General features: G+C 46.9%; 2 protein-coding genes across 12 annotated transcripts; one reads left to right on the top strand and one right to left on the bottom strand.

Moving 5' to 3' along the window:
* Nucleotides 1-559: 559 nt before the first annotated feature.
* Nucleotides 560-10,046, top strand: ZNF34 (zinc finger protein 34). 10 transcript variants are annotated; one of them, XM_052651671.1, is made up of 7 exons: nucleotides 560-619; nucleotides 1,210-1,322; nucleotides 4,936-4,988; nucleotides 5,151-5,379; nucleotides 5,690-5,816; nucleotides 6,210-6,320; nucleotides 8,219-10,046. In XM_052651671.1, exons 4-7 carry the CDS (start codon nucleotides 5,347-5,349, stop codon nucleotides 9,580-9,582), a joined length of 1,635 nt encoding a protein of 544 aa, XP_052507631.1. In that variant the 5' UTR covers nucleotides 560-619; nucleotides 1,210-1,322; nucleotides 4,936-4,988; nucleotides 5,151-5,346; the 3' UTR covers nucleotides 9,583-10,046. The 10 variants fall into 10 exon arrangements, with proteins under 10 accessions (XP_052507631.1, XP_052507633.1, XP_052507632.1 ...); XM_052651673.1 differs by having other exon boundaries at nucleotides 1,210-1,332; nucleotides 5,243-5,379; XM_052651672.1 differs by having other exon boundaries at nucleotides 1,210-1,332.
* A 2,864-nt stretch (nucleotides 10,047-12,910) lies between these two features.
* On the bottom strand, nucleotides 12,911-16,428 carry C14H8orf33 (chromosome 14 C8orf33 homolog). Of its 2 annotated transcripts, XR_008200589.1 has the most exons (7): nucleotides 16,394-16,428; nucleotides 16,269-16,314; nucleotides 16,029-16,171; nucleotides 15,754-15,838; nucleotides 15,462-15,608; nucleotides 13,641-14,980; nucleotides 12,911-13,070 (listed from the first exon to the last, which is right to left on the bottom strand). XR_008200589.1 is itself a non-coding variant. In XM_052651682.1 (6 exons), the coding sequence occupies exons 1-6, from the start codon at nucleotides 16,397-16,399 to the stop codon at nucleotides 14,841-14,843; spliced, it is 567 nt and encodes a 188-aa protein (XP_052507642.1). In that variant the 5' UTR covers nucleotides 16,400-16,428; the 3' UTR covers nucleotides 12,911-14,840. The 2 variants fall into 2 exon arrangements, 1 of the variants encoding a protein (XP_052507642.1); XM_052651682.1 differs by having other exon boundaries at nucleotides 12,911-14,980.
* Nucleotides 16,429-24,942: the final 8,514 nt, after the last annotated feature.

Genomic DNA, 24,942 nt, shown 5'->3' with positions numbered 1-24,942 from the left:
TCTGCCTTTAGCTGTAAAGAAAAGGGCCTTCCTGATCTTAGTTGTAGTGCCTTGAGTGGCTGTCTAGGGAGAGTGTCGCTGCAAAGAATTTTTGGAATCTTGAGCACCAAAAGCCTCCGCCTAGCCTTCGGGTCGTGAGTCCAGACTGCCAACTGGCGGCAGCCTTTGGAGCCAAGGCTTAGCTTTTATGTTCCTCTAGAAGGCGATGGCACCCCACTCCGGTACTCTTGCCTGGAAAGTCCCATGGACGGAGGAGCCTGGTAGGCTGCAGTCCATGGGGTTGCGGAGAGTCGGACACGACTGAGCGACTTCACTTTCACTTTCATGCACTGGAGAGGGAAATGGCAACCCACTCCAGTGTTCTTGCCTGGAGAATCCCAGGGACGGGGGAGCCTTGTGGGCTGCCGTCTCTGGGGTCGCACACAGTCGGACACGACTGAAGCGACTTAAAAGCCGACAGCCGACCACCGAGACGCGGAGTCCTGTTCCCAGAGCGACCGGAAGGCGCCCCCTGCCAGTATCTCGGAGGAAGGATCGTCACTTCCGATCAGGTTTAGGTCTTCAGGGCCTAGGGAGCAGGCGGGGCCTGGTCCGTCAGCCGCTGTTGGGCGGCACTGAGGTGAGGGTGGGCGGTTGGGGACGAGGACGGCCGCGGGGCGCCCGGGACGCGGGGTGGGGACGCTCCCTCGACTCCAAATCTCCCGCCGAGGGTCCCACCCGAAGGCCTCGAGTCCCGCGGGTCCCTCCCGGCTGGGGTCGTTACTCGCCGGGCCCCTCTACTGCGGTGGAGCCTCCGTCACCGGCCCCAAGCCCGTCCTGGTCCCTCCACCGGACTTCCCTTAATCGCCCCAAGGGGCTGCTTCCGCGGAGTGAGATGCTGCCGGTAACCAAGCGCTGCGCGCGCCGGCCTTGCCCTACCGTGGCCCTTCACCTCCGCCTCCTGACTCGGGGGCCTCCAGCTGGCCCGCGCGCAAGCTCCTGTCACCTTCCCGCAGCAGCCCCTCCCCATTCCCCTGCGGGCCCCGCCCCCCGCACGTTTCTCCCTCCTCCCCTGTTTCTGCTTCCGACGCTCTGAGACCTTTCTGCCCGCAGCCAGATTTGTTTCTCTTCTCAGAGGCTTTTATTCAAGGTTTGGAACCTTTTTATTTGCCTCACAGGTTTCTGTTTTTAATATGTCGCTTAAAAAAAATACTTTTTGCTTGTACACAGATATGCAGGAACATCCTTGTGAGTCTTTGGTGTATTAGCAAGAATTTCTAAAGGGCACGTACCTTCAATTTGGTTTCCTGTCCCAGGGCTTCGAAGAGTTTCAGCTCTGCCAGGTAGGGCCAGGTGGGTTTCCAGAGTGACAGCAGACTGTCTGCAGGACTCTCGGAGTCCCTGTTTCTCAGGCCTTCGTGTGTTCAGTCTCCCAGTCGTGTCCCGACTCTTTGTGACCCTATGAACTATAACCCACCAGACTCTTCTGTCCATGGGATTTTCCAGGCAAGAATACTAGAGTGGGTTGCCATTTCCTTCTCCAGGGGATCTTCCCCACCCAGGGGTCAAACCCGCGTCTCCCGAGTCTCCTGCATTGCAGGCAAATTCTTTTCCACTGAGCCATGGGGAGAAGCCCAGCGGTAGATATTGTGAAGCATTTTATATATTTTCCCTTATCTGTGGTGATGAGAAGTCTTGTTCTAGTTTGCGTTTTCCTAATTTTTAATTACACTGAAAATCTTCAGATGTTTATTGGACAGTTTGATTTCTTTATCTGATTTACTAGGTTTCATCCTGTGCTTACTTTGTGTGTGTTGAATGGTCTTATTTTTTATTTTTAAATAATTATTATTTTTGGCAGCATCGAGTCTTCGTTGTGGCTTGCATGATCTCCGTTGAGACCAGCCGGCTTCTTTTTAGCTGAAGCGAGTGCTCGGTAGTTGCCGTGCTTGGCCTCAGTTGGGCAGCGAATGTGGGCAGAATTGAACCCAGGCCCTCCGCAGTGAAAGCACAGAGTCCTAACCACTGGACCACCAGGGAATTCTGGTTTAAATATTGATTTTTGTTTGTTTGTTTCTTTTTGTATTTTTAAATATATCCTATGTATATCTTTTATTGTTGCAGCTGTTTAGTTGCTTAGTCGTTTCCAGCTCTTTGCGACCTGGTAGACTGTAGCCCATGAGGCTTCTCTGTCCATGGGATTTACCAGGCAAGAATACTGGAGTGGCTAGCCATGTCCTTCTCCAGGGGATATTCCTGACCTGGATCAAACCTGCTATATCCTGCACTGACAGGCAGGTTCTTTACTGCAGAGCCACCTGGGATGCCCATAACTTTTATTAAGTATGTTTGAAAATATCTTCTCTCATCATGCCATTTGCTTTTAATTTTGTGGTGTCTCATACAGAAGTGTTTTTTGATAGAGTAAAATTCAGCAATTTTTTCTGTTTGGGTAGTGTGTTTTCTGTATTATTTTCTTATACCAGCCATAAACATTTTTAAGAAACAGGCCTTCAACCTGAGATACATTTTTGTGTGCCGTGGAAGGCAGGATCTAATTTTACTTGTGGAAATCAGTTGTGCCGGTCCCATTTATTGGATGGTACATTGCTGTTAACATTGTAAGTGTGTCGTAGTATATGCATGGAGCTTATATAGGAGAGTTGAGCATTTTTGGATTTTGATACCCAGTTGAGGATGATCCTGGAATCAGTTCCCTATGGACAGTTAGGGACAGCTGTATTTCACTTTTATGACCACAGCCCTGTGATAAGACTTGCTATCTGGTAGGGTATGGCTCTGCCTGAGTTCTTTGGCATTTCCTTGGTTAATCTTAGGTCATGACTCATGATAGTTATTGTGCTCAGATATCATGATATGTTCTGGGTTTTTTGGCTGCACTGGGTCTTCCTTGCTGCTCGGACTTTCTCTAGTTGCGGTGTATAGTCTTCTCCTTGCAGTGGCTTCTCCTTGTGGAGGCTGGGCTCTAGGGCTTGTGGGCTCAGTGATTGCAGCTCTTGGGGTATAGACTGAGCAGGCTCAGTAGTTGTGACACATGGGATCAGTTGCCCCTTGGCATGTGGGATCTTCCCAGGCTAGGGATTGAACCCATGGCTCCTGCAGGTGGATTCCTCATGACTGGATCACCAGGAAAGTCCTATTGCAATTTTGATTGTATAGAATTAATAGATTCATTTGGGGAAAATTGACATTTTTATATTGAGTCCTCCTGTTGATGAGCACTGTCTACTTCTCCTTAGGTGGTTTTTTTTTTGTTTGTTTTAGTGTCCTTCAGTAAAGTTTTGTTCATAAACATGTCGTTTTTGTAGGTGTTGTAAAAACTGTGTTTTGGTTGCTGATTACTAGTACACAGGAGTGATATTAACTAGCCTGTTGACCTTCTATATGGCAGTCCTGTTGAACTTTATCATCCCAACACTTGGCTAATACTCTTGCATTTTTTATGTAGGTGGTCTTATCATTCTCAAATAATGATGATTTTGTCTATTCTCTTCCAATCTTTATGGCTTGTGTTTCTTTTCTTTTCTGGTCAAGCGATAGCATTCAGGATCTCAGTTCCCTGACCCAAGTTTGGACCTGTGCTCACTAACCACTGAGCTATGGCATCTGCTTCTTTTTCTGTGACTGAATGCATTGACTGGGGTCATTGGTGCATTGTTACAGCAGCGGAGTGAGGAATCCAGCATCCCCATCTTGTCCCTGACCAATGCAGACGCTTCTGTTGTGTTACCTTAGGGTTGCTACCAACCGGACTTGAGTGCTGGGACTGCCAGGGGCTAGGCTTGCATTCTGAAAACCACTGCTGTATGTGTGATATGTAAAATTGTGTTCCCCTTTTTGTTCTTTAAAATAGTGTGTCCTTTTCCATCTTTTCCCCTTCCCCACATTGGACTTGCCAGATGTTATTAGCATTTTCAAAGAACCAAGGTTGAGATTATTTTCTGTTTCTTTAAATCATGTTTATTTTCTTCATCTTCTTTCCTTGAGTTGCTTTCTTATTCTGTGTCTGGTTTCTTGTTTAATGCTTAGATTATTCTTTCAATCCCTTTGTTAAAATAAATGTGTTAAGGATGCCCATTTTTCCTCAGGTAAGCTTTATTTCCATTTTCCCTTCAGTCTCTGTTCTTATGTTTTTCTTGAAGGGGTACTTTTAAAAAATTAATCAGATAGTAGAACCACAATATGAATGTTTGCCAGTCTTTGGCATTTTTTTGAAACTTTCTTTTTTTGCTTGGTATGTGGTATTTCTTATAATATTCAGTGTACATTTTGAAAAAAAATGTGTATGTATTCTCTATGCTTTAAGTAGGTATTCTCTGCTTGATCCACTCTCTTCTGAGGAAAGTGTGTTAAGATCTCTCATTGCAGGGGAGGGTTTGTATGTTTCTTATCGGCACTGCACTTAGCTCTGTCTATACTTTGAGGATTTGTTGGTAGACATATGTGTTTATAATTACAGCTTTTTGATGGATTTTTCCTATTATTAACATGCAGTGTCTGCTTTTGTTCCTAATAATGATTATTGGTTTGAATTTTGTTTTGATTGGTATAAATATTGCTAAACCACATGCAGCAATGCATATTAAGTTTGCAAATAGTGTGCCAAAGGGAGGAAGCCAGCACACAATGTAGAAGGCATAGCTAGTCTGATGGAGTCCCCAGGGCCCTGGTCTGTGCTGGTGAGAGGAGGGTAGCAGCTCTCCCTTGGGAGGTCGGGAAGCAGGCAGAGCCCGCAGCTGCCGGAGGACTGACGGCTGGTTCTGTGGACTGAGCCCCTTGACCAGTGTGGTCAGGATTTGTTGACTTTCCTGTATAAAAGTTTTACTCCAATAAAGAGCTTTAAAAATACAGAGAAGGTAAATATAGCTATTGTAGCTTTATTTTAATTACTGTTTCTCTGTTCTGCCTTATGTTTGGCCTTTCTGTGTATTTTAGGTTATATAGGTGCACTTTGTGTCTCTTCTTGGGGAGTTTTTTGCGTCCAGTAGGTGAGTTTAATCCTTTTGCTTCAGTTACCCAACCATTGGACTTCTCATTTTGTGTCTTTTGGCTCCTAATCTTTGTCTTTGCTCTTCGCCTTCTGTTGAATTTTTTTAACTTCTCTTTCCTTCTCAGCCCTTAATGTGTTATCTTTATTCTTTCATATAAAGTGAATGACTCTCCATTTTCCACCTGAACGAGACAACTCTGTGCCTGGGAGGAGGTAGGGGCAGATGATCTGAAATGTTGCACGTGTCTGCAGGGAGCAGAGTCTGCCTGGGAGGCCGAGTGCTGAGGCCAACTGCGGGAGGGGCCAGGCAGTGACTGGCTCCTGCATCCATCCCAGGAAGCCCAGGGTACCGGGGGATGGCAGCTTTGCATCTGTGTGCCCTGCCTCAGGTGAGCATCTATCCTCCCTGGGAGGCGGGAGATCTTTTCCCAGGGCTTCCCTGTCTGCTCAGCCTTAGCAACTGTCAGGCTTCTCTGGTGTGGGATGCTGAGGGGTGCTGAGCAGAGGAAGAGTGACCTTGGAATTGCCTAGCCTCCCTGAATGGGTTGGCTCAGCAGCCAAAGGGTCAGGGCCCACCCCTCCCTCCACTACTCCAGGCCACACATGGAGGGTCAGGCCTGTAGTCACCTCTGTGCTACTTATCTAGCCCAGGGCCCAGCCTGAGCCACGCCTGGGCCTCAGCAGCTCCTGTTGTTACAGGCTGAAGTGACCTTCGAAGACGTGGCCGTGTTCCTTTCGCAGGAGGAGTGGGGCCTTCTGGGCCCTGCTCAGAAGGGCCTCTACAGGGAAGTGATGCTGGAGACTTACAGGAACCTGGTATCGCTGGGTGAGGCCCCTCGCTGGGATGCAACCCAAGGAACAGCCCTGGGGGCTGAGGGCTGAGCAGGGCCTGGGCTGGGGGCCTCATCCCCTGAGTTCAGAGACGTATTACTGACTCTGGTCCCAGGCAGGCCTGGTCTGCACAGCAGAGGGCCCCCGGTGGGGCTTGGTTAGGCGGCCCCAGATGAGACTGCCTCCCTTCCCCAGGCCCAAGGCAGATGCGCCTCCTGATGGAGAGAGCCCTTGTGCTCAGATCTTCAACTGCATGCCCACGCCCACCCCTCCAGGGAGTATCCAGACTACCTGTCACCCCCGCACGTGTATGTCCTCTCCCTTGGCAGTCCCGGGTGAGCCCGCACTGTGTCCGTGGCACCCACCCCAGGCCCCGTCTCCTTCCCAGGAGCTGGACTTGCAGGTCCCAAACCGGAGGTGATTGTACATTTGGAGCGAGGGGATGAGCTGTGGGTCCTGGACATGCATGGGGCAGAGCAACCAAGCGTCGATGGCTCAGGTGCGTGGGGGGCTGCCACCCCAACTCACCTGCTGAACAAGCGTGTGTGGAGGCCCACAGAATGTGGTACCAAACTGACTCATGGGTTTGGAGGAAGATGGTCAGTACAGCGGCCTTGGGAGCGGCCTCTGCCAAAACCTGGGTGCTCTTTCTTTTAATTGAAATATAGTTGATTTACAGCATTCTGTTAGTTTCAGGGGTACAATTTAGTGATTCAGTATTTTTACAGATTATATGCCTTTTTTTTTTTTTAGATTATATGCCTTTTAAAATTAATACAAAATAATGGCTGTTTCCCCCGTGTGGTACAGTATCTTTGTTGTTTAAGTTATGGGGTGATTCTTGAACTGAATCTTGTAGAAGGGTGAGAGGGGGCTGTGTTGATGGAGGAGAAGAGGGGAGGACACTTGGGCATGCCCTGAGGGACCCCGTGGAGCCCTGCCCTCCAGAGTCCTGCCTTCCAAGGAGCATCAGGTGGTCAGACGGGGCCGCAGGGAAGAACATCACTTCATCACCCGCCTCTAAGTTAACCTACTGGATGGTTATAGACTTCTACAGGAAAGGGAGGGGGTGCACATCACCCTGGATTTCAGCACCCAGATACAGATGTCTGCCGGTGTGCGCCTGCTGTCCCTTTTCCAGTGGAGCCTAGTCCACGCCCACACACAGACGTCACTTCCTAGCAGGAATGCAGTGATCTGTGTGCATTGCTGGGCTGCTGAGTTTTCACTGAACGCATTTCTGTTTCTGTGTCCCTGTGCTCACTGGAGGTGCGTGGGAAGGGTGTTCTTTAGACTCACTCCTGCGGATGACCTGAGGGTGTTGTCCTGCAGGTGTCTTCCTAGTGTCCCTGGAAGGAACTGTTGGCTCAAAGGACTTGAATTTCTCTTTTGTAAATTTGTTTCTTCAGATATAAATACTTATAGAAATGAGACAAATCCTATTTACAGCTCAGTGAATTTGTACAGTCTACCCACCAGTTCAAAATAGGGAACATTCCTAGTTTCCTATGAGACCACAGGGCCTCCTCTGTCATCTTCCATAGCTCCCCTGGGCCTTCTCTCTGACTCCTGCAGGGCAGGGCTGCCGTGTTTTATGGAGTTTGTTTGGTTTCATCACCATTTGCTGTTCTGTCATGAACATACCGCAGAGTATTTTCCACTATACTTCTGCAGGGCATTTGGTTGTCCCCACCTTGTGCCTGTTGTGTGTGTGTGTGTCTTGGCTCACAGAGAACAAGTTTCTGATGAGCATGTTCCTGCACGTGGAGTCACTGTGTGTCTTGTCAGGGAAGGAAGGGTGGAGACAAGGCCTCAGATGAGGGCATCCTCTGTGGCGTCTGGAGTGTAAGTGCTGGTGGCTCATGGGTGGTCTCTCAGGTCCCTGGGGAGAGCCCTGAGAATGGATGTGGCCTGTGTGCTTGTCACGCTAATCCTCAGTTAGCACAAGCTGTGCTCTCTCTGTTCCTGGGGAGGCAGCCAGTTTCCCGCCGTGGATGTTGGGGTGGATCAGCTGCTGTCAGGTAACCGTAGACTTGTTCAGCTTTCACTTCTTAATCAGATATTCTTAGTGTCCTCTAGGGCCCCTCCTTGCTCTGGTTTCGGTGATGCTGTGAAGCTTCCATCTTCCGTCCTTTTGGGACGAGGACGAGTATCCTGCAGTCCCACCCAGCGGGCTCTGTGTTCAGGAAAGTTTGGGTATTAAGAGTTGGGCAGATACTTGCACTGCCCTGTGATTGCAGCCCTGGGCAAGGCTTTTAGCCTCTGACTGCCAGGCTCTCGTGTCTGCATGACGTTGGAGATGGTGGAGCTGGTAGTCCGCAGGTGGTTGGCAGCATCTTTTACCTTCTTTTCAGAGTCAGAACAGGTGACCTCGAGGTGTTCTGTTTGTTGTTTCAGCTCATGGGACCAGGACTGAGAACCAGGAGGTCACTTCAGGCGAAATGCTGTTTGGGAGACAACTGGACCCACTCATGGGGAGTGTTCTCCAGGGACCTGAGCCAGGAGAAGCCCATGAGCGTGTCAGGGAGCCAGAGGGGTGCCTGGACAGGCCTGGGGAGCAGAGAGGCCCCAGGCTAGTCGCACTGGTCAACGAGGAGTGTGGCCTGGAGTCTGGAGGAAACCTCAGGTCGGGGTCAAGGCCTATCCCTGATCAAAGATCTCACAAATGTGATATATGTGAACAGAGTTTTGAACAGAGATCATACCTTAATAACCATAAACGTGTACACAGGTGCAAAAAAACAAATATAGTTCACGATTCAGGGGAAATTTTCCCTGCGAATTTAGTTGTTAAAGAAGATCAGAGAATTCCTGTTGGGAAAAGATTGCATTATTGTGGTTGTTGTGGGAAGGCCTTCAGGTACAGCGCTAACCTTGTCAAGCACCAGCGACTGCACAGTGAAGAGAAACCCTACAAGTGTGAAGAGTGCGGGAAGGCCTTCCACCAGAGCTGTGAACTCATCAGTCACCGGAGGATGCACTCTGGAGAGATCCCCTACCGTTGCGATGAGTGCGGGAAGACATTCAACCAGAGGCCCAACCTCATGAAGCATCGGAGGATCCACACCGGGGAGAAGCCCTACAAGTGCGGCGAGTGCGGGAAGCACTTCAGTGCCTACTCCTCCCTCATTTACCACCAGAGGATCCACACGGGCGAGAAGCCCTACAAGTGCAGTGACTGCGGGAAGGCCTTCAGCGACGGCTCGATCCTCATCCGGCACCGTCGGACCCATACTGGAGAGAAGCCGTATGAGTGCAAAGAGTGTGGCAAAGGCTTTACCCAGAGCTCCAATCTGATCCAGCATCAAAGAATTCACACTGGGGAAAAACCCTATAAATGTAATGAATGTGAGAAAGCCTTCATCCAAAAAACCAAGCTTGTTGAACATCAGAGAAGCCACACTGGAGAGAAGCCCTATGAGTGTAATGACTGTGGCAAAGTCTTCAGCCAGAGCACCCACCTCATCCAGCACCAGAGGATCCACACGGGGGAGAAGCCCTACAAGTGCAGCGAGTGTGGGAAGGCTTTCCACAACAGTTCCAGACTCATCCACCATCAGAGGTCACACCACGGAGAGAAGCCATATAAGTGTGCTGATTGCAAGAAGGCCTTCAGCCAGGGCACGTACCTCCTGCAGCACCGGAGGATCCACACTGGGGAGAAGCCTTACACGTGTGGTGAGTGTGGCAAGGCCTTCCGGCACAGCTCCAACATGTCCCAGCACCAGAGGATTCACCTCCGGGAAGACTTCTCCCTGTGACGGTCGGGAGGCCCAAGGTCTGTGGTGCGCTTCCCGCACGTGACCACCCTCTCTTTACTTACTGTCCACATGGTGTCACAGGTGAACAGGCACTTCTGATTTTAAAAAACCTCTTTTCTTAAAAGCAGTGCATGTTCATTTTAGAGAAAGTGAGTGGAAAAAGCTAAGCAAAAGGGAGAAGCCCTGTGGCCTACCCTTAGAAAGAGAACTCACTACTGTTGCGATCAGCGTAGGTTGTGTCCAGACACTCAAATAGCAGCCACAAGAGAAGTACTGTGGAACTTGTGAGTGCAGCTCCTGTTTCCTCAGTCCTGGAAAACTCATACTGGAGAGTTCTACGTGTTTATGTAGTTTTACACCTTGTAAATTTTAAAACAGCATGTTGTTCATAGTTTCCTATGTCACTTAATAGAGTTGAGACTGCCTTTTTTATTGTGGTAATAACATTGTGTTTTAGCCACTCAGTCGTGTCCGATTCTTTGTGACCCCATGGGTTGTAGCCCGTCAGGCTCCTCTGTCTATAGGATTCTCCAGGCAAGAATACTGGAGTGGGTTGCCATTTCCTTCTCCAGTAAAAACATTACATTTGCCATTTTAACCATTTTTTAAAAACTTTATTTTACTTTACAATACTGTATTGGTTTTGCCATACATCAACATGAATCCACCACGGGTGTACACGTGTTCCCAATCCTGAACCCCCCTCCCACCTCCCTCCCCATACCATCTCTCTGGGTCATCCCAGTGCACCAGCCCCAAGCATCCTGTATCCTGAATCGAACCTAGACTGGCGATTCCTTTCTTATATGATATACATGTTTCAATGCCATTCTGCCAAATCATCCCACCCTCTCCCTCTCCCATAGTCCAAAAGACTGTTCTATACATCTGTGTCTCTTTTGCTGTCTCGCATACAGGGTTATCGTTACCCTTTTTCTAAATTCCATATATATGCGTTAGTATACTGTATTGGTGTTTTTCTTTCTGGCTTACTTCACTCTGTATAATTGGCTCCAGTTTCATCCACCTCATTAGAACTGATTCAAATTATTCTTTTTTACTGGCTGAGTAATACTCCATTGTGTATATGTACCATAGCTTTCTTATCCAGTCATCTGCTGATGGACATCTAGGTTGCTTCCATGTCCTGGCTGTTACAGACAGTGCTGCGATGAACATTGGGGTACACGTGTCTCTTTCAATTCTGGTTTCCTCGGTGTGCATGCCCAGCAGTGGGATTGCTGGGTCATAAGGCAGTTCTATTTCCAGTTTTTTAAGGAATCTCCACACTGTTCTCCATAGTGGCTGTACTAGTTTGCATTCTCACCAACAGTGTAAGAGGGTTCCCTTTTCTCCACACCCTCTCCAGCATTTATTGCTTGCAGATTTTTGGATCGCAGCCATTCTGACTGGTGTGAAATGGTACCTCATTGTGGTTTTGATTTGCATTTCTCTGATAATGAGTGATGTTGAGCATCTTTTCATGTGTTTGTTACCCATCTGTATGTCTTCTCTGGAGAAATGCCTATTTAGTTCTTTGGCCCATTTTTTGATTGGGTCGTTTATTTTTCTGGAATTGAGCTGCAGGAGTTGCTTGTATCATTTTAACCATTTTTAAGTGTACACCTCAGTGGTGTTAGATACATTCACAGTGTTGTATGACCATCAGCAAATCTGTTCCCAAAACTTTTCTATTACAGACAGAAACTCTGCACTCTTCCCCTTTTCCTTATTCTCTTTTAAGAATTTGCTTACTCATGTAAGTGAGGTCACACATTTGCCTTTGTGTCCTGGCTCATTTCACTTAACGTAAGGTCTCTTCATGGCTGAAGCGTACTCCATTGTTTTGAGACACCATGTTTTGTTCACCCGTCATCATCTGCTGATGGGTTATGGGTGTTTCTGCTTGTTGACTTTGTGCATAATGCTGCTGTGAACATTGGTGTACAAATCTGTGCTTGTACTTTCCATCCTTCCACTACTTTGGGGGTATAATCCCAGGAATAAAGTTGATGGATCACATGGTAATTCTTTTAAGTTTTTGAAGAATGACCAAACTTTCCCACAATGGCAGTGTCATTTTATATCCCCACTGTCAGTTCACGAAGGTTCCAGTTTCTCCATGTCTTCCTCAATACTTGTTGTTTTCTATTGTTTTGATAATTGTCATACTGATGAGTGTGAAGTGGTATCTCATTTGCTTTTGGTTTGCATTTCCCTGATGATTAATGATATTGAGCATCTTTTCATGCACTTATTGACCCTTTATTTATTTCTGTGTCTTCTTTGGAGAAGTGTCTATTTAGACCCTTTGCCCATTTTTGAATTGGGCTGTTTCTTTTTGTTGTTGAGGTGTAGGAGTTCTTTATGTATTTTGAAGGGTAGTCTTTTTAATTTTCCCTTTTTTAAAAAAATATATATTTTATTGAAGTATAGTTGACTTACATTGTTTCAGGTATACAGCATGGTGATTCAGTTATACACATAAACATATTATTTTTGAAATAATTTTCCATCAGAGGTTATACAAGATGTTGACTATAGTTCCCTACGCTATACAGTAAACCTTTGTTACATGTCTATTTTTAAATTAGAAATCTACTTTCCATTCATATTAAAGGGGTAATCTTTATCAGATTAATAATACTTGCAAATATTTTCTCATTCTATGAGTTTTCTGTCTACTGTGTTGATAGTGTCCTTTCATTCACAAGTTTTTAATGTTTATGAAGTTCAACTTATCTAGGGCATCTCTGGTGGCTCAGTTGTAAAGAATCTGCCTGTCAGTGGAGGAGACATGAGTTCAATCCCTGATCCGGGAAGATGCCCACATGCCCCGGAGCAACCAAGCCTGTGTGCCAAACTCTGAGCTTGTGCTCTGGAGCTCACTCGCCCTAGAGCCCCTGCTGTTCGACAAGAGAAGTAATGAGAGATGCCTGCACACAGCGGCTCGCTGCAAGTAGAGAAAAAGCCCGTACAGCAGAGAAGAGCCAGCACAGCCAAAACAAAAACAAAAACTTACCTGTTTTTTCTCTTGTTGCCTGTGCTTAGGGTGTCATATTCAGGAAATCATTATTAAATCCAGTATTATGAAGATGTGCCCCTATCTTTTCTTCAAAGAGATTCATAGTTTTAGGTCTTATGGTTTGGTCTTTGATCTGTTTTGAACTAATTTTTTATATATCTTGACAGGTAAGTGTCCAAGTTTATAATCTTTTGCGTGTGGATATACAGTTTTCCCTATAACGTTTCTTGAAAAGCCTTTTTTTCCCCACCCACAGAATGGTGTGTTATCTCAGTCTGCCATAACAAAAAATCACAGACCAGGTGGTTTAAAATCCAGTTTATTTCTCACATTTCTGGAGGCTGAGAAGTCCAAGACCAGTGTGCTGTCTGATTTAGCTCCTGGTCAGTTCTTTCCCAGGCCTAAAGTACAGCCACCTCAGTGTGTCCTCACTTGGTAGAGAGGGATGTCAGGTGTCACTTTGCTGGCAGGAGAATGAAGCCTGTGATTAGAGGGATAAAAACTTCTACCTCTAGGGAGCGGGGACAGGCTAGAGGTTGAACTGATGGTGTCTGTGAAGGAAGCCTCCATAGAGGCCAGCAGAGCTTCTGGGTGAAGGAAGCCTCCATAGAGGCCAGCAGAGCTTCTGGGTGGTGAGCATGGAGGTCCATGCCTTTCCTCATCCCTGGCGCTCTGTATCTCGTCTGCTTGTTATTCACATCCTATTGACAAGCTGGTAATCTAGTGAGTAAACAATTTTCCTGAGTTCTGGGACCCACTGTAGCAAGTTAACTGAACCTAAGAACTGGGTCATGGGAAGCTGATTGATTTGTAGCCAGTTGGTCAGAAATACAGGTAACAACCTGGACTTGCAACTAGTGCGTGAAGCAGAACTGGGTCTTGTGAGGTTGAGCACTTTCCTGTGGAATCTGACTGTCTGGGTAGATAGCATCATAACTGAGTTGAATTTTGGACATGCTGCCGACATCCAAGAATTGCTGTTGGTGTGAGGAAGCCAAGGTGCGCGCACACACACACAGACACACTCACTCACTCTTTGGAACTGGATCCAGGAACTCCTTTTGCAGAGATGACAGATTTGGGGCCTAATCAACTAGGTGGGCAGTAGTGGAATTCACTGGAAAGCAGAAGATAGATTTAGGGACTAATCAGATGTGAACATGTCAAGTGTGAAATATCTGTGAGACACCAAAGCAGAGATGCTGAGTAGGCAGGTGGGCTCTGGGTCTCTGTCTAGTCTGCAAGTTTGGGAGACACTACCAAAGATGGCATCACAGTCACAAGAGAATTAAGCCACCGTGAAAACCCAACTTAATGCAGAAGTCCTGGGACTATCACCTGGAGCAGCTGACATCAGAGCTTGCCCAGAGATTCAATGCTGGTATTTGGCTAGGATTCTTAGGGCAAGAAGCTACCTGTTCCTCAGAACAAAGCCTGGGCTGCTGGGGGATACACTGGCTCCTTGAGGATGACACCTGCTCAGGAATGAAGGCAATACAAAGGACCAAGCCCTGGGGTGAGAGCCTGCACCCAGCAGTGCCTGACACCACCTCATCTACATTTCCCGTAACAGCACTGTTAGCACATGCTTTTGCTTATCCACATTTCTAAGAAACAGTTTTATTATAGCAATGGGACTCAATGGTATGGAGCGCCACACCACTTGAGAGGACATCCTTCCATAAGTGAGCACCAGTGTACAACTATACAGCTTCCCCACTAACCCTTATTAACAATACCTACTTAAGTCTGCTCCTGAGACTGTTGAGAGTCTTTTATAACAGGGGTCCCTAACCCCTGGGCCAGTACTGGTCTATGGCCTGTTAGGAACCAGGCCACACAGCAGGAGATGAAAAGACAGCGAACAAGGAAAGAGTCATCTGTATTTATATCCACTCCCCCCCATTGCTTGCATTACAACCTGAGTTTCATCTCCCACCCTCTCTGTGGAAAAACTGTTTTCCATGAAATCTGTCCCTGGTGTCAAAAAGGCTGGGGACAGCTGTTCTACAACACAGTGTGAACACTCACTTCAGTCTACTGTAGAACCATCTAAAGGAACCTCCCTATTCTGGCAGGAGGGACATCTCAGCTGAAAACCTACAAATGGGGTCCTGGGCTTGTCAGCAGCCAACATGCAGGTCTCCCATCTGCCCCCACAGCATTCCTGGAAAAGTGCTGCACTCCAGAGAAACCCTGCCCCACTGCAGAGGTGGCCACTCTAGGGAAGAGGCTAAAAGAAATTAAACCTAAACTCTTCATCACAAGTATCCAAGGTGCCCTTGGACCTTCCTTCTGGACGAGGTCTGCAGACCCTTCGGCTCTTCTTTCTGGCAGCCTCACTTACAGGCTGCACCTGGGCTGAGTGGGCAGCTGTAAGCGAAGAGAGGGACAGTATCAGAATTGAATAATAATAGCAGTGGCACCCCACGCCAGTGTTCTTGCCTGGAGAATCCCAGGGATGAGAGAGCCTCGTGGGCTGCCGTCTCTAGGGTCACATAGAGTCGGACACGACTGAAGTGGCTTAGCAGCAGTAGCAGCAGCAAACATTAACTGCCCATACAACTCTAACATTGTAAAAATTAACTTACTGGCTTCTCAAAATTATAAGGTAAGTACTATCATCTCACATCCTTAAGAATCACAGAGATTCACTAACGCTGCTCTCCTTGCCTCCCTAGTCCAAGCCGGCGTTCTGTGACCCGCGACCCAGGCTTTCTCCCCGCAGCTTTCCTGAGTCCCCTCCTACTGTGGGAGCCCCGCTGCTCGAGGCTTCCCCCTTTCACTGCCCAGGCTTTTCCTTCTGCCCCCTTGAACTAGGCAGTTCTCCATCAACCAGTTCTCAGCTTCTCACCAGTCCTGAGAGCCTGCAGGGCCTCGCGCCACTCGGCTTCTATCTGAGCCCTGTAGTCCCCAAACAAAGAGCGCATCAGCTGCCTCTTCCGGGGCAGGGGGGTTCTCTGGCTGCGCAAGGTTCGGATTGCTCCAAGAGCTTGTTCTTCTGCAAATGAAAACAAAGGACTAGTAACCTCTATCCTCACTTCCAACTGTCCTACCGCAAAGGCAACAATTCCATCCCTTGGCAGCACCTGAGGCCATAGGACCGTCACCGTTTCCCTCCCCCAACTCTACAGATGGGCCCTCACTCTGCTTAGGGGTGGGTCTCTGCATCTTCAGTCCCAGCTCCAGCTTTTCCACGCACCAGGCCAGTTCCCGAGCCAGCTGCTCAGCCTATGATGGATTGTGGTTAGTGACTGTAAGCGGGCATCGGGGCGCTGGGGCCTCCAGCCTCATCCCATAGGAACCCCAAACGCCGCATCTCACCCACTTCCCGCTGTAAATGCGGGACCACACCCACAGGCGGGCTCCCGCCCAGTACGCGCCCGGGACTTCACCCTTCCCGGCTGAGGCCCGCCCTTGCCTGGGCCTCTGCGCTTAGGGGGGCTTCCTCGGGGGCCTGCTTTTCTGGGGTCTTCCCGCTTCCATTGGCAACAGACGACCCATCCCGGGTTTTCTTCTTTTGCTTCTTGGTCCTCGAGGCAGCGTCACGGCACGTAGGGCGCCCTAAGCAGACGGACTGGCTGAGGCCTTACAGTGAAAGGACTCGGGGCTTTAGGAAGCAGCCTGGGGAACCAGGGGCTGCAGGGTGCACGGGCAGTACCTGGGCCTGGGGCTGCCGCTGTCTCCCGAGCAGGATGTCCTGGAGCCTGGGGAAAGGGGGAAAGGACGAGGGTCATGAGGAGCCGCCGACCGCCCAAAGGCGTTCCCCATCTGTACACCGCTTACCGCCATGCGCTGCCGCTGGGACCGAGAAGGGCTGGGGTCCCACGCCGAATGCGCTCCCACGGAAACAAGTCTGCGTCGCAGAGTTCCGCGGGGCGGGGGCTGTGCGCGCTGTGGGTGGGGCGCGGGCGCTCGGAGTACCGCCTGGACGAGACCCACTCAGGACCTGCTAGGTTGCAGGTGGTGGTGGTGGGTTAGTCGCTCAGTCGTGTCCGACTCTTGCGACCCCATGGACTGTAGCTCGCCAGCTCCTCTGTCCCTGGGATTCTCCAGGCAAGATACTGGAGAGGTTGCAGGCACTGCTCTGGATGAAGGGACGCTACTCAAGGGAAGGTACCTGCTACTCAAGGGAACCACCTGCTAGTGGGGCGGGAACAGTGGGAAAACAGGGGGCTTCCCTGGAGGCCCAGCAGTTAAGAACTTGCCTGCCAACACAGGGGACACGGGTTGGATCCCTGGTCTGGGAAGATCCCACGTGCCTGGGCAGCAGAGCCCCCAGTCGGCAACTGCTGAAGGCGCAGAGCCTAGACCCTGAACCCTGCAACAGAAGAAGCCTCCGCAGCGAGAGGCCTGCGGCTGCAACTAGAGAGTAGCCCTTGCTGGCCACAAGTAGAGAAAGCCCATGTGCAGCAACAAACACCCGTCGCGGCCAAAAAAAACATAAACAATAAAATAAAGAAGGCCCGTAAACAGACATGAATAGCTGTCACTGAGAGCGACGCTGTAACAGTGGCCCCAGCAGGGCGGGGAGTGGTCAGCAAAGTCCTCCGAGGAGCTGCAGCCCTGGCGGGGCTGCTCTGGCAGCAGGAAGCAGGGCGGCGGCGAGCCACACGGCGAGGTGGGCGGGTCGTGGGGCCCCGGACCGAAACGCAGGCGGCTTCTGTTTCAAGAGAAGTGGAAGAGGGTGGGAGAGGGGTTCGGGGGTTGAGGGAACCCCCTCATCCCTCGGAGGAGTGTCGCACTGCGGGCTTCCCCGGACGCTGCTGTGTGGTCGGCACCATCTCCCTGCGCTTCCAGGCTCCCGGCCCAGGGCCACCCTACTGCACAGCCGCTGTTGGCCCCGCAGCACCGGCGTCAGGGACTTCCCTGCGGGTCAGGCAGTAAAAGCGTCTGCCTACAATGACGGAGACCCGGGTTTGATCCCTGGGTCGGGAAGGTCCCCTGGAGAAGGAAATGGCAACCCACTCCAGTATTCTTGCCTGGAAGATCCCATGGACAGAGGAGCCTGGTAGGCTTCAGTCCATGGGGTCACAAGAGTCGGACACGACTGAGCGACTTCACTTTCACTTTCTTTCACAGGCATGAGGAGGACGGGAGTGTGCGGTGCTGTTCATCATTTCTGTCAGTGAAATCTGGGTCGCTTCCTGAGGCAAGAGGATGGGCGGTATTTTTGGCTGTGCTGGGTCTTCACTGCTGCAGGGGCTTGTCTCCAATGGTGGTGAACGGGGACTCCTCTCCAGTTGCGGTGCACGTCGTTGTGGTGGCTCCTCTTGTGGACCACGGGCTTGAATAGTTCCAGCTCCTGGGCTCTAGAGCACCGGCTCTGTAGCTGCGGTGCACAGGCTTAGTTGCCCCAGCACAGGTGGGATCTTCCTGGATCAGGGATTGAACCTATGTCTCCTGGGTTGGTAGGCAGATTCTTTACCACTGAGCCACCAGTGAAGCCCGTTTCTTTAGTTTTTAAGTAAAAATAAAAGACACATTTTCCATTTTCACCGAGAACTTTAATGAACAATTTATTCACCGTTTTGTTTCACTACAGTCTGCAATTTTTCAGGCAACTTCATAATTTCATCTTCCTAAACATTTTATGTTTTGGAGCTAAGAATTGTTCCAGGTGACTTTTACAGTCTTCCAAGGAATAGAATTTTTTTTTCCATTAAGAGAATATTGTACATATGTATACCTATGACTGATTCATGTTGATGTATGGCAGAAACCAACACAACATTGTAAAGCAATTATCCTCCAATTAAAAAAATTAAAAAAGTATTTTATAAAGACCAAAATAAATGGAAATCTGAAGGTGCAATGTCTGGTGAACATGGCAGATGAATCAGAATGTCCCAGCCAAGCTCTAACAGTTTTTTCCTGATCATCAAAGAAACATGCAATCTTGAATTATCCAGATGGAAGATTTTGCATTTTCTGTTGACTAATTCTGGACACTTTTTGTCAAGTGCTGCCTTCAGCTGATCAAATTGGGAGCAATACTTGTTGGAATTAATTGTTTGGTTTTCTGGAAGAATCTCATAACAGACGACTCCCTTCCACTCCCATCACACACACAACATTATCTTCTTTGGATGAAGACTGGCCTTTGGTGTGGTTGGTGTTGGTTCATTTTGCTTGCCCCAAGATCTCTTCCGTTCCACATTACTGTATAGTATTCACTTTTAATTGCCTGTCACAATTTGTTTTAAAAACAGAAAGTTTTCATTATGTTTAAGTAGGGAATCACATATGGAAATATGTTCAAGGTTTTTTCACTTATGTGGAACCCAAACATCAAAGTGATGAACATAACCAAGCTGGTGTAACTGATTTTCAATGCTTGATTTGGATATTTTGAATATATTAGCTATCTCCCTCATGCTGTAATTTGCTTGTTCTCAATTAATGTTCTTAATTTGATTGCTGTCGACTTCAACTTGTCTACCCTACTGTGGAGCATCATCCAGAGAGAAATCTCCAGCATGAAACTTCACAAACCACTTTTGACACATTCAATCAGTCCCAGCACCTTCTTCATACATTGCAAACAAATCTTTTGCGTTTCGGTTGTGTTTTTACCTTTCTTGAAATAATAAAGCATAATAGGCCAAAAATGTTGCTTTTCCCCTAACATCTCTAATATTTAAATGGTTACACACAAAAAATCACTGACTTCCCTAGTTGTCCAGTGGTTAAGACACTGTGCTTCTACTGCAGAAAGCACAGGTTTGATCCCTGGTCGAGGAAGTAATATCCTACATTGTGCTCACAGTGGTTGAATAGAAAAAAGAAAAATTCACCAATTTTGGTAAGTTGTTTTAAATGCACACCCGTACAGCAGCTGTCACAGTGCAATCTAACAAAGTTGCTCACAATGAAGTTAAAGACAATTAAGCACTACTAGAGCCATCTTATGGAAGAAACTGAACTAACTTTATGGCCAACTCAAAAAGCTAACATTTTAGGTATTTATTGAGGGGTAACAAATTACCAGGAAACTTAGCACATTGAAAATATCAAACATTCATTAACTCATAGATTCTGAGGATCAGAATCTAGCAAAGCCTAGCTGGTTGGTTCTAGTTCAGGCTTTCTCTTCAGGGAGTAATACCAAAGACGTTTTAGATATTTTATATTTTAATTTATTTTTTGGTAGACATATTTTATAATAACCACAGTTAGGATGTCTCTAAGTTCTGGGAAATGAGAGTTTTAGAGGTGAGTAAATTACAGATCCTAAGGGGGTTTTCCCTGCCTTCTTTGGCTGTGAAATCTCCCTATGACTTGGCCCAGAACTACTTCCTGCAGAAGCCTTCTTAGCCCAGACATGTGTGCCTGAACTTGCGCCTCACTCCAGATGCTTCTTCTTCCACAGCCCTTACTCCCAGTCAGTCACTGAGTCCTATTAGTTTGTTGTTGGTCTGTCACTAAGTTGTGTCTGGCTCTTTGTGACCCCATGGACTGCAGCACGCCAGGCTTCCCTGTACTTCACCATCTCCCAGGGCTTTCTCAAACTCATGTCCATTGAGTCAGTGATGCCATCCAACCATCTCACCCTCTGTCGTCCCCTTCTCCTGCCTTCAATCTTTCCCAGCATCAGGGTCTTTTATAACAAGCTGGCACTTCACCTCAGGTGGCCAAGGTATTGGAGCTCCAGCTTCAGCATCAGTCCTTCCAATGAACATTCATGATTGATTTCCTTTAGGATGACAGATTTGATCTCTTTGCAGTCCAAGGGACTCTCGAGAGAGTCTTCTCCAACATGACAGTTCAAAAACATAAATTTTTCAGCGCTCAGCCTTCTTTATGGTCCAACTCTCACATCCACACACGACTACTGGAAAAACCAGAGTTTTGCTGGTACGGACCTTTGTTGGCCGTCTCTGCTTTTTAATACGCTATCTAGGTTGGTCATGGCTTTTCTTCCAAGGAGCAAGCAGCTTTTAATTTCATGGCTGCAGTCACCATCTGCAGTGATTTTGGAGCCCAAGAAAACAGTCTGTCACTGTTCCCATTGTTTCCCCATCTATTTGCCATGAAGTGATGGGACGAGTGTCATGACCTTAGATTTTTGAATATTGAGTTTTAAGCCAACTTTTTCATTCTCCTCTTTCACCTTCATCAAGATGCTGTTTAGTTCCTCTTCACTTTCTTGAATATTTCTCCCAGAAATTGCCATATTTCTTCCAGCAATCTTGATTCCAGTTTGTGCTTCATCCAGCCCAGCATTTTGCATGATGTCTTCATGTAAGTTCAATAAGCAGGGTGACAATATACAACCTTGACATACTCCTTTCCCAATTTGGAACCATTTATTTCATGTCCAGTGCTAACTGTTGCTTCTTGACCTGCATACAAGTTTCTCAGGAGACAGGTCACGTGGTCCAGTATTCCCATCTCTTGAAGAATTTTTCACAGTTTGTTGTGATCCACACAGTCAAAGGCTTTGGTGTAGTCAATAAAGCAGAAGTAGATGTTTTTCTGGAATTCTCTTGCTTTTTCTATGATCCAACAGGTGTTGGCAATTTGATCTCTGGTTCCTCTGCCTTTTCTAAATCCAGCTTGAACATCTGGAAGTTCATGGTTCATGTACTGTTGAAGCCTGGCTTGGAGAATTTTGAGCATTGCTTTGTTGGCGTGTGAAAAGAGTGCAATTGTGTGGTAGTTTGATCATTCTTTAACATTGTCTTTCTTTAGGATTGGAATGAAAACTGACCTTTTCCAGTCCTGTGGCCACTGCTGTTTTCCAAATTTGCTGGCATATTTAGTGCAGCACTTTCACAGCCTCATCTTTTAGGATTTGAAATAGCTCAACTGGATTCCATCACTTCCACTAGCTCTGTTCGTAGTGAAGCTTCCTAAGGCCCACTTGACTTCACATTCCAGGATGTGGATCACTCTAGGTGAGTGATCACACCATCATGGTTATCTGGATCATGAAGATACTTTTTGTATAGTTCTTCTGTGTATTCTTGCCACCTCTTCTTAACATCTTCTGCTCTATTAGGTCCATACTGTTTCTTTCCTTTATTGTGTTCATCTTTGCATGAAATGTTCCCTTGGTATCTCTAATTTTCTTGAAGAGATCTCTAGTCTTTCCCATTCTATTGTTTTCCTCTATTTCTTTGCATTGATCACGGAGGAAGGCTTTCTTATCTCTCCTTGCTATTCTTCGGAACTCTAAATTCAGATGGGGATATCTTTCCTTTTCTCCTTTGCCTTTTGATTTTCTTCTTTACTCAACTATTTGTAAGCTCTCCTCAGACAGCCATTTTTCCTTTTTGCATTTCTTTTTCTCATGGATGGTTTTGATAACATCCTGTACAGTTTTGATAACTCCTGTACAGTGTTGTGAACCTCCGTCCATAGTTCTTCAGGCACTCTGTCTATCAGATCTAATCCCTTGAATCTATTTGTCACTTCCATTGTATAATAGTAAAGGATTTGATTTAGGTCATACCTGAATGGCCTAGTGGTTTTCCCTACTTTCTTCCATTTAAGCCTGAATTTTGCAATAAGGAGTTCATGATCTGAGCCACAGTTAACTCCTGGTCTTGTTTTTGCTGACTGTATAGAGCTTCTCCATCTTCAGCTGCAAAGAAGGGAATCAATATGATTTCAGTATTGACCATCTGGTCATGTCCATGTGTAGAGTCATCTCTTGTGTTGCTGGAAGAGGGTGCTTGCTATAACCAATGTGTTCTCTTGGCAAAATTCTATTAGCCTTTGCCCTGCTTAATTTTGTACTCCAAGGCCAAATTTGCCTACTATTCCAGGTATCTCTTGACTTCCTACTTTTGCATTCCAGTCCCCTATGATGAAAAGGACATCTTTTTTTTGGTATTAGTTCTAGAAGGTCATGTAGGTCTTCATAGAACAGTTGAACTTCAGCTTCTTCAGCAATAGTGGTTAAGGCACAGACTTGGATTACTGTGATATTGAATGGTTTGCCTTGGAAACGAACAGAGATCATTCTGTCATTTTTGAGATTTGACCCAGGTACTGCATTTTGGACTCTTTTGTTGACTGTGAGGGTTACTCCCTTTCTTATAAGGGATTCTTGCCCACAGTAGTAGATATAATGGTCATCTGTATTAAATTCGCCCATTCTGGTCCATTTTAGTTCACTGATTCCTTAAATGTCGATGTTCACTCTTGCCATCTCCTGTTTGACCACTTCCAATTTACCTTGATTCATGGACCTAACATTCCAGGTTCCTACGCAATATTGTTCTTTACAGCATCAGACTTTATTTTACAGGAAGAGAAGGGGATGACAGAGGATGAGATAGTTGGATGGCATCACTAACTCGATGGGTATGAGTCTGAACAAGCCTTAGGAGTTGGTGATGGACAGGGAAGCCTGGTGTGCTGCAGTCCACGGCATTGCAAAGATTCAGACATGACAGAGCAACTGAACTGAACTGAACTTTACTTTCACCACCTATCAGTTTATCTGCTAACTAATCTCCACCCCTCTCCACCATGCAACACACACTGTCTCTGGCCTGAACTGCATTCGAGTTCTTGTTCATCTCTCTGGCTGCACTTGCCTCCCTCCTGTCTTTCCTGAGCCACCATGTGGTGGGAATGGTCTTTAGAAAATAAAACTGTGTTGCTCTCCTGCCTAGAAATCTTCTATTACTTCCAGCATAAAGTCCAAGCTCCTGACTTCCAGCCAGCACATGCCCCATAAATCATACGGAGGCAACTATTTCCAGACCTCACTCTGCTCTGGCCCTGCTGATCTGCCAGCCGTCTGAGCCTCACTCCCTACCTATCTTTACAGGTCCCTGCAACCCCTACTGCCCTCTGCTTGACCAGCCACCTCATTTTTCTTCCCTGACAATATGAGCACCTGTTCAAACCCCCCAGAATCAGGCAGGAGGTGTTTGCAGAACTTTGGCGAGGAAGAAGTAGAAAGTCTAGTCTTCCATGTCATCAAATCTCCTCTCCATTGCCTCCCACCCTAGTATGTAATAAAGGCTCAGAAAATGGACGGCAAGCCTTCATCTAGCCGGGCCTGGCTGTCTGCACCCCCACAGCCACTCCAGAAACCACTCCTAACGTTTCACTCTCAACCATCATGGCTGCTTCCTATCTCCTGAGACACACTAGTCTCCACTAACACAGTCTTTCCTTGGCACATTCCCCTAGCCTGTTTAAGATATAAATATTTAGGTACAGGCAATTTTCATCATTCCTGGTAGTTCTATAAAGTAGCTGAGAATTACAAATTATGGAATAACAAACCACTGCTCCTGGGAGAAATGCAGTTAGGATTCTAGGAGCCTCTGGTCACAACATCTTCATCAACCAATCAATACATGACCTTCTTTTATGTGTGTTTCTCTCTAAAGACATCTTATTTGCTATGTACTATTGGTTCCTAAACATTGAACTCAGCCAACAGCACTATGACTTGTACTGAGTGAAGTGCATCTAGCACGTGTTCTCTCCAAAAAGACATCACATCACAGTTCCCTTGCTCTTAGGGACGTTGGATAGCACTTCAGCACTATGCTTGAGGCAATTTTAAACAGTGAAATCCCCAACATAAGCATAAAGATAAAAAAAAAGTATGGCAATTAAAATACAGGCACATCTTGGAGCTACGACAGGTTCAGTTCTGGACTACTGCAATGAAATGAGTGACACAATAAAAGTCACATATTTTTTAGTTTTTCAGTGAATAGAAGTTATTAGTCTGTTAAGTGTGCAACAGCATTATGTCTCAAAAACAATGTACGTACATTGATAAAAAATAGTGCTAAAAATGCCAACCATAATTTGAGTCTTTAGCAAGACATGTAGTATTAAAAACATCAATTTTCATTGATTGTGCATTACCATAACAAATATAATAATGATAGGTTTGAAATATTGCAAGAATACAAAAATCTGACACCCAAACAGGACGTGAGCAAATGCTGTTGGTAAGTGTGCTCTACTCTCAGTTTCCGTCTCAGGTACATGATGTCCTGTTGTTAGCTGCATACACGGCAAGGAGCCTTGTATTTTCTTGTAGACACGATCCCTTTGTCATATTTAATACCCCCTCATTGTCCCTGATAATTTTATTTGTTCAGATGTCAGAAATCAATATAGATACTCCAACTTTCTCTTCATTAGTGTTAGCATGGTAAGCCTTTCTCCTCCCTTTGTTTTTAATCTGTGTTTTTGTATTTAAAGTGGGTTTCTTACAGACAATGTGTAATTAGGTCTTCGTTTTTATCTGCTTTGGCAGTCTTGCAGCTAGACATTCACTTTTAAAGTGATTATTAATATGGTAGTTAGTTTTTTATTCATTACACTTGTTTTCTTTTTAGAAATCTTAC

Source organism: Budorcas taxicolor, chromosome 14, assembly GCF_023091745.1.
Source record: "Budorcas taxicolor isolate Tak-1 chromosome 14, Takin1.1, whole genome shotgun sequence".
NCBI classification, from domain to species: domain Eukaryota; kingdom Metazoa; phylum Chordata; class Mammalia; order Artiodactyla; family Bovidae; genus Budorcas; species Budorcas taxicolor.
Note: the sequence above shows the minus strand (reverse complement) of the source record. Positions and strands in the feature narration are given on the sequence as shown.

What these genes read in the sequence shown, in the direction of transcription:
- ZNF34 (XM_052651671.1), top strand. Translation starts at nt 5,347, where the DNA reads ATGGCAGCTTTGCATCTGTGTGCCCTGCCTCAG. An exon ending in ATCTGTGTGCCCTGCCTCAG is followed by an intron (nt 5,380 to 5,689) that starts GTGAGCATCTAT and finishes CTGTTGTTACAG; the next exon opens with GCTGAAGTGACCTTCGAAGA. An exon ending in ACCAAGCGTCGATGGCTCAG is followed by an intron (nt 6,321 to 8,218) that starts GTGCGTGGGGGG and finishes TTGTTGTTTCAG; the next exon opens with CTCATGGGACCAGGACTGAG.
- C14H8orf33 (XM_052651682.1), bottom strand. An exon ending in CCCTAAGCGCAGAGGCCCAG is followed by an intron (nt 15,839 to 16,028) that starts GCAAGGGCGGGC and finishes AATCCATCATAG; the next exon opens with GCTGAGCAGCTGGCTCGGGA. An exon ending in GAGACCCACCCCTAAGCAGA is followed by an intron (nt 15,609 to 15,753) that starts GTGAGGGCCCAT and finishes TTTCATTTGCAG; the next exon opens with AAGAACAAGCTCTTGGAGCA.